Below are 13,513 nucleotides of genomic sequence, written 5' to 3'. Positions count from 1 at the left end.
TTTGTATCCCAAAGCATGATGCCTTGCACACAATTGGTGCTCAATAGTAGACATTCATGGGTTGGCCATAGTCAGATCCAATACAAGCAAAGGATATAAAAATTACAATTCACTATTGATGGTGAAGCTACCCATTCAGTGGTAGAATCTGGTATTTGTGACATAGCTTCTATTTTTGAATCATTGTGTATTGGTTATGGTGGTTACACTTGAATTAGCCCAAAATATAGACTTTTGTTTCAATCTGCTTTTTTCATGTAAGTACAAATCTAAATCATTACTTTTTAGTCAGGTCTCTAAATATTTACATGTTTCTGAATGTGCTTTTCATAATTGGCAGAGGCATGGTATCAAGAGTTTGGAGACTCACAACTAAATCGATCCATTAAATCAAACACATAAAAGATATTTGCAGTGAAAATCAAATGTCTTTATTGTCTTCATTTTGTTAGTTACATTCATTTTGGAAAAAAAAATATTTTTATCTCTGGATCTACCTTCTTTATAAAGCTGCTGATGTCATTGATGACCTATACTGAATGTTGATGGAAAAAACTTTGCTCCTATAAAGCAACACACCTATCTCAATATCATCGCACATCTTCACAAACACAGAATAGAGTGAGAATTACATACCTTAGAGCTACATAGAGTTAAGCTCCTAAATCAAAAGTGAATCTTTTCCAATGCATATTCATGTTTGGAAATTATAAAGCCAAATGTGAGTAGTTTCTAATGATGTTTTAATGAAGGTTACCTTTTAGAATTGGAATTTTAAAAAGATTCCATGAACATGAGGGAATATATTAGTTTTCTTTTTGGATGGAATAATTTTAGTTACACTCATGAATTATGAATGGTCTATAAGTTAACCATCACAACACAATTCTTTATGGTTTTTGTTTTTGTTTTTGTTTTTGTTTTTTTTAGCCATCCTTCTAAAAAGTCAGGGACAATGGAGTATTGAATCCCAGGATGCACTTCCTTTTTTTCAATGCATTTATTAAAATAAAGAATACATAGCATATGAAGCAATGGGGCTTTTCTAATTTGAAGATAAGATTTAGATAAAGATCTCTAAAATGATATTTACAGAGTAACATCACTTTTATTACATGAGAAACAAATAAAGCACAAATTTCACTACAACATATATTTGTTTTGGTTTTGATATTGAAGATGTTCTTTGATAGATTTTCATAGAACTCAAAAAATATTCAATTTGTTCATCATAGATTTCTTTAAAGAATTCTGAAAAATAAAAAAAAACATTTAAGAACAAACCTCATTTTATTTAAAAATTTCAGTTTCATTCTTATAATAAAGATGTCAAGGTTAATCAACACAATCTTGAGGTAATCATGCTAGCTCAGAGAGAGGTTTACTTTTCAAAGAAAGTGATTCTTAAACAAAGAAATGAAGTATTAGAAGTCCAGCATCTAGAAGATACATTAGTAAACATTGGCCACTTCCACACAATGAATCATTAAATATTCTGCCTCAGAGAAAATTCACATATATTAAAAAGATATTTAATCAGAAAAGTTAAAAATGGACCTTGGATTAAGAAAAAAATAAATAATGATTTGGTTTTCAAAAGAAAATTCAATTTCTATTGTACATCTCAGCACAAGTTAAAAGTGAGTTTGGGGAAGAGGGGGAAGAGAAATTGGATAGATAAAAGAAATCAGGACACTATTGAAAGTATCACACTGCTTGCTCTTAACACAAGTAATGGTAAGAAATCAAAATGAGTTATTCTAAGCTCATTATTGGTTTGAGTTCTACTTCAATAGAAAGCAGAACTGCAAGAACTAAAGTGGTCCACTAAAATGAAGTGCTCCACTCTTATGGTGAAATATTTCCCTCAAGGAAGAAGCAAGTTCATGCAAAATGACTCTTGGTTATAGAAAGAGGAGAAATGAATTCAGATTCATATAGTGCCTACTACACACCAAGTAGTATGCTATAATTATGCCATAAAGTGTTAGCATACTATATGTGTATGTGTGTGTATATATAATTTATCTGTCCCTTACAACCCTGAAAGTAAATAATGCCATCCCCATTTTATTTGAGGCAACTAAGGCAAATAAAAATTAAGTGACCTCCTGAAGTTCACACAACTAGTAAGTGTCTGAGGCTAGATTTTAACTCAAATTCTCCTCCCTCCACTGTGTAGTCTCACTGTAGACTTAGAGTAAAGCAATTATCCCTAGAGCAGGATGATTAATATTTAGTTACTTACCATTAGGAAGCAATGCATCAGCTCTACTTCTAGAGTATCACTTTCAAGATGTTGAAGCAGGGGGATTTTCTTCACTGTGATAGATCAGAAGGGGGAAAATGCATTTTAAGACTTAGATAATCACAACTTCTTTTACTTAAGATTGGGGGCCTCTTTACCAATATAAATCTATTTGGGAATCTATGTGAGCCACCTCCTGAATATATTTAGAGTTTTAACTAGAGATGAAAGCAATGAACCATCATGAGAAGATGCTCTTCTTGGGGTTAGTATCTTATACTGGAACCAGTACACACAGGACAAAGTCTTGGCTTGTACTTTGTCCATTTGTACCCATCTGGGTACATAAGTAAATATACAGATAGGTAGGTAAGTAGGTTGGTAGACAATTTTTTTTTCTTTTACCTTCTCTTTCCATTAAAAGCATTTTCAAAATATTTTCTCAATGCCTCCCTCCTCAGGAACTGGGTGTAACTGTCAGTAAAGACTGAATCAGAGTGACGCTTTTCTAGGTTACGAATGTTGCTATGGATAAAGAAGGAAAGGAAACACATCAGATTTTAAAGTTTTGGCAAACATATTAATAAAGCAATAATTTATGAATATAAATAGGCCAAAAACGTTAAAATAATATCCATTTGTTGCACAAAATGAAATATAAATTCATGACTAGTAGATTAAAATGAAATTGTTGAAATAAATAGCTTGCCCAACTTTTCCTTCAATAAAATCTGTCTTATGAATTGTCTAGCAACATGTTCCTCCAGGTGTTTGTTAAATTCATTTGTGAATACCCTATCAACATACTTGCTTTTTCTAAAATGGGAGAAAAAGTCATAAAATATTTATATTTGCAAAAGATAATAGAAAATAAGTATTGTCTTTCAACACCATAAGGAAATTTATTTGGAATAAATTTTTAACTAATTATTTTAGTGCTTTAAGCTACAATTCTTATTCTAATCACCTTAAATACAAAATGATCTTTATCCAAATTTTATGACAATGACTTCTACTTGTTAAAATTCCAATGTATCCAATAAGAACTTTAAAATAAATTGGAAAATAAAAGAAACCTACCTATAGTTAAAACCATAGTCACACTTTCTCTTTATTTTTGAAGATATACATAATCAAATAAATTCTTACAACCAACTGCATTCGTTGTTTTTAGTTCTTATTGATTGACAATTTAATTTATTCCTTGTGTTAAGGCAGATGGAACAAAATGCATTTAAAACCATAGAATAGTGTAATGAAAATAGACATTAATGTCTATACCAATCTGAGTAAAGAATCTGCTGCTTTCCCATTCTCAAAAAATGGGTGGTCATTCAAATACAAATATTTCCAGTGACAGGGAACTCACTACTTTTTCAGACAGCAAGTTCAAATTTTAGTCTACCTTTAGTTTTTTTAAGTTTTTTGAATATGGCTAAGATCTCTTGGATACATTGACAGCAGCTTTGATGTAGCCCTTGAACATTTAATGTTCTTAGTGGATAGCACAGACTAAGACATAGCACTGGGTGCTATGGACAGATTTGATCAACCTGACTTATTATAATGTATCCAGCAAACTTATAATTGTAGGAAATTTAGAAATAACATATGAATGAACTTCAGTGAGGTAGATTGGCCAACTTTATGGTACACACAGTACTACAAGCTTAGTACAGGAATGGCCTTCAATAGTATAGTATATAGCATCTTAATCTAAAAATAATAGTGCTGATAATAATGATAATAACAATAACTATCATTTATACAAGATTTTATTGTTTGCAAAGCAGTTTACAAATGTGATCGCTTATTATCCTTTCAATAAGCCTGGGAATTAGGTGGTTCAGGAGATAAGAGTTCAGGAGACTAGAGGCAGAAGGATCTGAGTCCCATGCAGCATCAGACATGTACTAGCTATGTGACTCTGGTCAAATCTCTTAACCTGTTTGCCTCAATTTCCTCAGCTATAAAATGGGAACCCTGGAGAAGAAAATGGCAAACCACTCCAGAATATTTATCAAGAAAATTCTATTTATAGTATGACATAACTAAACAACAACAACAACAACATTATGTGTTTATAGAGAGGAAACTAAGACAGACATTGTGATCTACCTAGATTTATAAAGCTAGTGAATTTCTGAATCTAAATTTGATTTTGGTCTTCCTGACTTCAGGTCTAGAACCCTATCTAAAATCTCAGATAACAGAATAAAATGTGAATGAACTCACCTGTTCAAGGCTCTGAGAACATCCAAAGAAGACAAGCCATTTGCAGGTAATGCATTCCTCAGACGATCATTTTCTAACTTTAATAAAACTAGATTTTGGTCAGGTTCATTAGGGCCATCAAAGAGCACATCATTGCCTTGCCTGTTGAAAAGGAAAATATCATGAGTTTGCTATAAACTATCATATGACAAAACATCTCTAGAAACACTAAAGACCATTCAAAGCTTGTCTTACAAATTTATCTTAAAAATAATTCTCTGTTGATAGAGAATAGATAAAAAACACAAACAGTTCTTCACTATCCTATGATGTATGTAATAGAGATTGTACAAATTTTAAAATATCAAATAAGACCTGAAGGATCTATTTCTATCATGGGGTAAAATGAAAAACAACAAAAAGGAAGTCAAGAATTAGTATCACTAAAAGAAAAGGGGAAGAATGTGAAAAAATAATTAATACAAAAGATGAGAATGGCTTGTTTTGTGCAGAAAAGGAAAACTTTTCTCCTAACTTTAAGTTGAACCAGCTTTTCTCCTTTTTCCAGATATATCTCATCTTGCCTATACAAACCATAATTATGTGTGTATATATGCATGTGTGTTTGTGCATGTGTGTATATATAAAAATATAGATATACACATATTAAGAAAAATATGTAATACTGATATATTTATATGCACAATGATATGCAAATAGAGTGTATTCATATTATGGATGTAATAAGAATATAAGGAGGAATAAGGTAAGTATATGAGAATACACTTTTTTTTCTCCTTAAGAAAGACATTCTTTACATATTCAAATTCAAGGAAATGATTACTAGATTTCCCATTACAAGACAGCAATATGTTTGCTGCAATAGACATTTATAAATAGATCAATGCAGTCAGATTCTACTATTGTACTTTCCAAAACTAGGACTCAAAGCAATTTCATATGGAACTTCTTGAAGGCAGAATAGTAACATTTTGGATATGGTAACTCTGCCCTCTATGAATAGTATTTGTTGAGAATTTGGTGTATGTCTAACAAAAGTTTTCTCACAGAAACCATGAGTTTATTATTTCATTTATTTGAATTTAAATCTGTATAAAAATGAGAAGAACTAGAGAGGAACTCTCCTTATAGCTAGTTTCCTAAACTTCGCTGGGAAATATAGGCTTAGCATTTGTTATTCTAGATACCTTTGGCTACTTATGTATTTCTGAAATAATGCAATAGCATGAAATGAGATATCATCTCTTAGCATTCTTGTGAAAATAAATAATCTCCAGTGTTGTTTCTGAGAATCATTGCATTTGGTAGATAGTTGTCCTCTATATTTGTGAATGAGAGTACTTTTACTCCAGGAAGGGTACCATTATGAAATAGACAGATGGAGAAAATGTGCATATGAAAAAGGAACATCTTTAATTCCAAATCTAAAAACAACTATGCTTCTTAGAATGGAATTTGGAATGTTAGTTTGAAAAATCAAATAATAAAAATTATATGATCTTATTTAATTACAGTAGCTTATTCAAAGCAAAATCCTCAAGTTCTTCCCAAAGTTCTTAAACTGTGCAATGATGCAACACCCTATATAGAAATGTATCCCTCAATAAATAACTTTGTTCAGGATTGCAACCTGGGCCAAGAAGGTGAATACCTACCAATAACTTACACTACAGAGTACTCTGTTGGTGCTGCCAGTGTTCTGCCTTAGAACTTATTGCTTTCTGGACAGCTTTCAGAGCTAGTTTTGATGGGTTACCTTAGAGGTTGAGAACTTTTGACAAAAGTGCAATTTTTACTCAGCTGGATAAAAGTCTTATGTGTAGGAAATGAGGAATAAGGAAGGGCTAAGAGAATGATAAAGAAGGGAAGATTCAGACTAAGAATTTTTTTTCTTTTCCTATTAAAGATTTAGCATAAAGTTACTTTACACAAAAACCTGAAAGCTATACCTTTTGCTTGATCTCCATTCAATTTGTCCAGGAATTTTTTTTTTTTAAAGCTATGAAATGTGGCATCCATCATAGAGGATGGAATAGCTAAATATTTATGAATAAAAATCAAATCATATCACAAATGGTTTGTTTTATATATGATTTGTTTTTTAAAAGACATCATATTGAATTAATTCTGTCAATATCTATGATTTAGAGGTATGTTACTTTATATATTCCAAATAATCTTATCTGCTTTACCTGTAATAGATATCAGAATATGACCAAAGTGCTAAAAGAGAAAATTTTAAAATGACGACAATATTGATATCTGTAATATTTTCCAAAATCTTTATCTAATGCATTTCAAAAGAAAGCAACTGAAATGAAAATATCCCGTCCCTTTCATGTTACATGAAAAAGTGCACCAAGTTAATGATAGTTTTTTTTTTTTTAATTGTACTACTGAGACCTCAACAATGAAAGAAAAGAAGAAAAGCCTTTTTGGAGATGTGCTATGACCTATCTATGGCCTTCATTCTATTGCTTTACTTTATGTTAGAAGAGTGAATTCGAGGCACCTTTATAATTATGTATATTATAGTCTAGAATTGACTGGGAACATTAATGAGCAAATACATCACATCATTAAAGATCAGCAAATAAAAGTCTCATTTTCAAATAGCTCTAATTTTAAGTAGTCAGCAAGATATGGCTTCTCATCTAACTTGGGAGAATTGGGAGAGAGATAGTAACTTTTCAAGTTAAAAGACAGCTTACCTCATGGTAGAATATATTTCAAGAGGTAATGCCAGTGTTTGTGAACAAAAGACACTAAGAAGCATCAGTGATACCAGGAGCTGGGAGTTACTTCTGGCTTCCATCTTTTTGGATCTGAAATTAGTTAAAAAGAGAGAGAGAGAGAGAGAGAGAGCAATTTAAATCACCTTCAGGTGCCATAAATATCTAAAAAATAACTAAGAATATCATGTAGAGAAATACTAAGTTTTTGCCAACAAGTGACTGTCATTGCATCTAAAGAAATAAAATTGTGTCATAATTATAGATAGAGCCTATAGAATTTCTGTCATTTCCTTCCATCACTTTGAATGTAAATTAGCCTCCAGCTACATGCAATACACTACATATGCATTTCACACAATTATATACTATATGCTGTTTTTTTCAAAAAAACATATATGAATCCAAGGCGCATTAATCCCTTCCCCTTTTTCTGAACATAGGCATAAATAAGCAATTAAATTGAAATAATTTTCTAAGTAAAGCAATGAGTTTCAAAGAAGGGGATCAGTGAGTAATTGAGCTCTCATCCATCTTATTTTAATTATCTAGTAGGATGAGAAAGTTATGGAGAGACATATAAACAGAGTTGCTGAAACATAAAAAGATTACTCACAACTCTCTTCCTTTGCTCTGCAGTCAAACATTTTAAACAATATAAAATAAAATAAAAGCCAAGTTCTCATTGAAAAGTATATTATCTTTAAACATTTATTCCTTTAGGGATGAAAGTGCATAGAGGAAATATTTATATTCATTCTCTTAATATATCTCTGCAAATTTCTAGAAAGGAAAGGAGAGTTTTTAATTCTTCTACAAGAGAAATAACAAAATGTGAAGACTTAATTACAATCATAATGAAGCAATTGATTATAAAATGAAAACTTCAGTGCTTGAACAAGACACAAGTTAAAATCTTGTCACAACCAATGATTAAGGAAAATGCACCTGTAAGACAGAAAGGAGTCAGTCTAGAAGCAAGAGAAATCATGCAATAGTATGAACGAAGAAAAAAGCAGGATAAAATATTTACAAATTAACAGAATGAACAAAAATATATAATCTGAAATAAGCTTTCTCATTTCATATTATTATCTGAGGAACTTGGTTTTGTTATTCATGTAAAGAAAAAGAAGAAAAAAACCCAGAAAACTTATTGCTAGAGAGAGAAAAATTCTGTATAACCTGTGGGAAATTTCAGGGAAAAGATAAAGACAAGTAGAGTTTCTACTTACCCTGACATGTGATGAGATGTGCTCCTCTCTCAAAGATGCTGGTAAATGTTCAGAATCTTCCTGTGCAGTGAATTCCTGTAGAGCTACAGACTTCACCTATTCACTGAAGTAGATCGTAAGCTTGGCTACAAGGACTGCTGTTCTTCCTAACTCCTGAGTCTGACTCCTCGTCTCCTCACTATACTCTGACCAGCATTTCAAACACACTCCTTTTTATAGGGCTTACACATGGGACCAAGCAATCACATAGCTATCCGTGATAGACGTCACCATTGTTATTTTCCCGGAGATGAATAGATGATTTTCGTGCTTTATGAGGTAGAAGATCCTATGTAATCCATGAAGAACACTCAATGTTCTTATTATGAATGATTTATATTATGTTGAGTAAGTTCAAGGGGGAAACTCAACTTATTTAAATAACCACTAGGCCCATGCTTAGTAGGAAATTATGGTTTTTTTTCTTTAAATGAATGTGAATAAGATAATAAAAATTTAAGTGGATTTTGCTGGTCATGAAGCAATGTTTCACAAGGGAGGTTTTTCCTAAAAAAAAAAAAATTCAAAGAAATTGGAAATAAGATCATCCTGTGAATCAAACTAATGCAATTGTTCGGAAACTGTGTCTATGTCTGTATAATTTCATGTGAAAAGACATGCATCACATTTATAAAATGTAGTGTATTGTTGCTTATTCTTATTCTAACAGGAAAACAGTATTGTTCATGCTTTAGTTATTTGCATTTCATTCTTATTACTACAATTTTCTGTTTAGTGAGATTTGTGAACATTATTATAATGAGAATTTCAAAATAGCTTCAGGATAATTTGGATATTCAAGGGTTATTGATTATCCCCTAAAGAATACTGTTTTAGGATATTAAGTTTTTGAAGTTTCATTTCTTTGAAATAAGTTATTTTACCTTTTTTTTTCAGGTCTCATTTTGTTGTAGGGATATTTTATTTCATCTGTTAAGTTTTCATTTATTATTGTAATACACACTTATTGATATTTTCTGAATAATAATTTAGTGCATTATATATACATACACACACACACACACACATATATATATATATATATATATTTAAATGTACATGTGCAACTCTAAGTTTTAATGTTTTGCCACTAAACTTCAAAAGAAACAAAAAAGAAACTAATGAGATGCCTTTCTAATAGGGAGGTTCTCTGGAAATGGGATATAAGATGGATTCCTGGGAAGGAAATGGGATTTAGAGTCAAAAGCCTAGGATTTGAATCCCCCCCTCTTCCACTAACTAGCTGTGAGTTCCTAAGACAATAACTTATGACTCAATCATTTAGCAGACTAAATGATCTCGAAGCTCCCTTCTACCCCTAGAATGATTACTTCATCATCTACTTTTTTCCCAGTATCTTTCTCAAATATTTTGCATCAGAATAGATTTCCTAGTAAAGAATGTAGATTATTTTTTTTACCCTCCAAACAGTTCAAAATTAATCACTGTAGCTTAGAAATTTATAAAGAAAAAATGGAAAAGGTATTTTAAAATAATCTCATTTCTATTTATAAAATATGCGCATTATGGAAGCAGCACTTAAGGGAGTCAAAGATTCAGCTAAACAACTCTATGGACATCTAAGCAAACTGATCAATCAACCCTTAGTTTTCATTTCCTGTGACTATTCTTTGTGTGTTTGTTTGAAGTTACCTAATGGAAGAATGACTGAATCTCCCTCTTCTTCTTTTAAGATTTTAGCATATCTGTTTGATCCATTCTAAGACAGCTTGGAGTAGCAAAGGAATATTTTGTCATTCCTAATCACATCTTCTAATCCATTTACATGAAAAATTGAATGAATTAGATTTCCTAATTCTGGAAATTTGTTTCCCAGCTGACAGCTCTGACTTAAACCAGAGTTCCTGTGATGGCTTAATTCCAGGAAATAGTTGGGGTTTTTTTGTTTTTTTGTTTTTTTTAACCTTATTATTATAAACTGGAGATCAAAACAATTCTCATTTGGATGGGAAGATTTAGAGATGGCATTATTTTTCATCCCCCAGTATATAGTGAAGCAGTTTTATTTATGATAATCTATATTGGATTGCATCTGATTCATTGGGATAGATAGTGTGAAAGACTAAGCACTGAACTTGGAGTCAAGAAAACTACAATTCCAAACTAATCTAAAACACTTAATATTTGACCACAGACAAGTAATTTAAACTCTATGTGCCTCATTTTTCTCATCTGTAAAGAAGGTTAACACTAACTCTTACCTCCAAAGGTTTTTGAGAGAATCAAATGAGATAATATTGATAAAGCAGTTCACAAACCTTGAAGCACTAAATAAATGTTATTGTTATTGTTATAGTCACAGGGTTTTCATTGATAGGTATATCATGGGAAGGACAAAGAAAAATATAGAAAAATTTCACTAAATAACTAAAATGATAACAAAAACACTTAAAAAGGGAGAATACTTAAAATTTTTCCAAAGTGAAAATCAATTAAAAGATATTTTGCCAGTTAATTTTGAAAATAAAAATTATGGAATTTTAAAAAATTATTATTGGAGATGTAGGAACTAAAATTTTTAACTTAAATAGAGGTCTACAACACTGAAATAAAGTAAAGGATATTATGGTTTCCCCAAAACTGAATCTTTAAAAAAAAAAAAAAAAAAAAAAAAAATCAGTCTATAGTTCTAAATGGTATGAGAGCACCACCTACAGGCTGTGACTCTCATTTCATATATTCCTGCAAAGGTAGTAACCCAAACTTCAACTTTTCTAGGATATTTGAACGATGGTATTTATGTGGTTTTGAAAAACAAAAACAAAAAAACCTATAAAGAGAGATGTGGGGAAAATGTATGATTAAATCTTAATATATTACTATTCATAAATATTTTGTAAATCTAGAAAATGCAAAATGTTTACTAAGCACAACCATGTTTTACAGTTTTAGATCATATCTAATCTGATCCCACAATACTTTAAAAATTTAGGAATCTAATACCAATGCACATCTTTTTATAACATTTCATTTTCTAGCTAAAGGATCGAGTGTATGGCAGTGCTTATAATGCATAGACCCATCACCAAATTTCAGAGCTCATTCTGAAAGATTATCTTGTCCAACTCCTTTCATTTTACAAATGAGGAAACTGAAATCTCAAGAGATTTTAAAACTTGTTCAATGCCCATACCAATAGTTACTGGTAGTGTTGGGATGAGGACAAAAGTCTTTGATGCTTGGTTCAATGTTCTCTCCACCATACCAAATTGCTTTTGAATAATTTGCAAAATATGAAAAAAAATTAAAAGGGACACTATTCTATTTTTAAATGGAAGAGAAAGTAGACACATGAAACTTCATAATTCTTATTGAAAAGACACTGAAGGGAAGTTGAGCCAAGATGGACAAGTAAGGCAGGAACTTGCCTGAAGCCTCCCCCTAAACCCTCCAAATACATTTAAATGATGACTGAATAAATCCTAGGTATCAGAACCCACAAAAGAATGGTGTAGAACAATTTTCAGATTGACACAAGTTTCTAGTCAGGACAGTTTATAAAGTCAGCAGAAAAGATTTGTTATACCAGAGAAAAAGTGGAACACAGTTCAGTGCCTGCTATGACAGTAAAAACCTGCAAATCAGCAAACCAGGAGCAGACTAGACTTTGGGGCAATTATATTAGTGCCAGTAATGGTGGTTTCCAGATCTTTCATCCCACAAACACCACGGAATATTAGCAGGAAAGTTCTGTCACACCTGGATTAGAGTGTGATACAGTCCAGCATAAGCCATGTTAGCTCAGTCCTAGCCTTAACAAACCAGGAGCAGGCTTTATCAATAGCTGCTGCTGCTATTTCCAGAACTGTCAGCCCACAGATGATAAAGAGGTCAAATGATTGGTCAGATGGAAATTACAGGAGGTTTTTGTTTGTTTGTTTGTTTGTTTGTTTGTTTGTTTGGTAGCACTGAGGCAGAACTTTGTTGATTTCCCCGTGCTTGGATCTGATTGTAGTTCTGAGTCACAGAGCAAGTAGTCACAGGGGAGCAGGTCCCTACTTCACAGTTCTAGAGCAGAAAAGAGTACTTGTAATCATTCACAGACCAAACCACAGGACAGGATAGGAATAAATTCCTCTTCTTCAATCATACCACCTTGGAAGAACTGAAAACTTAGATTCCTAGAGGTATCTCTGCCACTAAGGCAAGATTCCTATTGTTTTTCCCATCTTCATATCTGAGTAGCAGTGCTGAGTTACAATAGAGGTCCCTATAAGGATCTCTGAAAATAGATAAACGAAAATCCAGAAGCTTAGAGTTATGTACTCCCCAATCCTAGAAGCAGAGTCCTATTTTAATAAAGAGTTAGAAGCAAAATAATAGGTTGGGAAAATTAACAAACAACAAAAAATTACTCTATATAAAATCATTATGGCAACAAGAATATCAAAACATACCCTCAGAACAAAGTCAAAACTCTTACTGCCAAAACTTCTAAGAAAAAATATGAATTTGTCTCAGGCTACAGAAGAGCTCAGAAAAAACAAATTGAAAATCATGCAAGGAGTAGAGAAAAAAATGGAGAAGAGAAATGAAAGTGATGCAAGAAAATCAACAGTTAAAAGAGACAGAAAAATAATGAAGAAAATAGCACCTCAAAAAACAGACCAAATGTTCATTTAGCCAATGAGCCAATGAGAAGAATCTTTTTTTTTTTTGTTTGTTTGTTTGTTTGTTTGGTAGCACTGAGGCAGAACTTTGTTGATTTCCCCGTGCTTGGATCTGATTGTAGTTCTGAGTCACAGAGCAAGTAGTCACAGTGGAGCAGGTCCCTACTTCACAGTTCTAGAGCAGAAAAGAGTACTTGTAATCATTCACAGACCAAACCACAGGACAGGATAGGAATAAATTCCTCTTCTTCAATCATACTACCTTGGAAGAACTGAAAACTTAGATTCCTAGAGGTATCTCTGCCACTAAGGCAAGATTCCTATTGTTTTTCCCATCTTCATATCTGAGTAGCAGTGCTGAGTTACAATAGAGGTCCCTATAAGGATCTCTGA

General features: G+C 32.0%; 1 protein-coding gene across 1 annotated transcript; it reads right to left on the bottom strand.

Annotated features, from left to right (window-relative positions):
- Window positions 1-408: 408 nt before the first annotated feature.
- On the bottom strand, window positions 409-8,644 carry VIP (vasoactive intestinal peptide). The gene is made up of 6 exons (XM_051993591.1): window positions 8,451-8,644; window positions 7,195-7,308; window positions 4,484-4,624; window positions 2,654-2,773; window positions 2,249-2,322; window positions 409-1,251 (listed from the first exon to the last, which is right to left on the bottom strand). The coding sequence occupies exons 1-5, from the start codon at window positions 8,456-8,458 to the stop codon at window positions 2,292-2,294; spliced, it is 414 nt and encodes a 137-aa protein (XP_051849551.1). The 5' UTR covers window positions 8,459-8,644; the 3' UTR covers window positions 409-1,251; window positions 2,249-2,291.
- Between the last annotated feature and the right edge of the window lie 4,869 nt (window positions 8,645-13,513).

The sequence above is a fragment of the Antechinus flavipes genome, chromosome 4 (assembly GCF_016432865.1).
Source record: "Antechinus flavipes isolate AdamAnt ecotype Samford, QLD, Australia chromosome 4, AdamAnt_v2, whole genome shotgun sequence".
Classification (NCBI taxonomy): Eukaryota; Metazoa; Chordata; class Mammalia; order Dasyuromorphia; family Dasyuridae; genus Antechinus; species Antechinus flavipes.
This window is presented reverse-complemented; position numbering and strand designations above follow the sequence as displayed.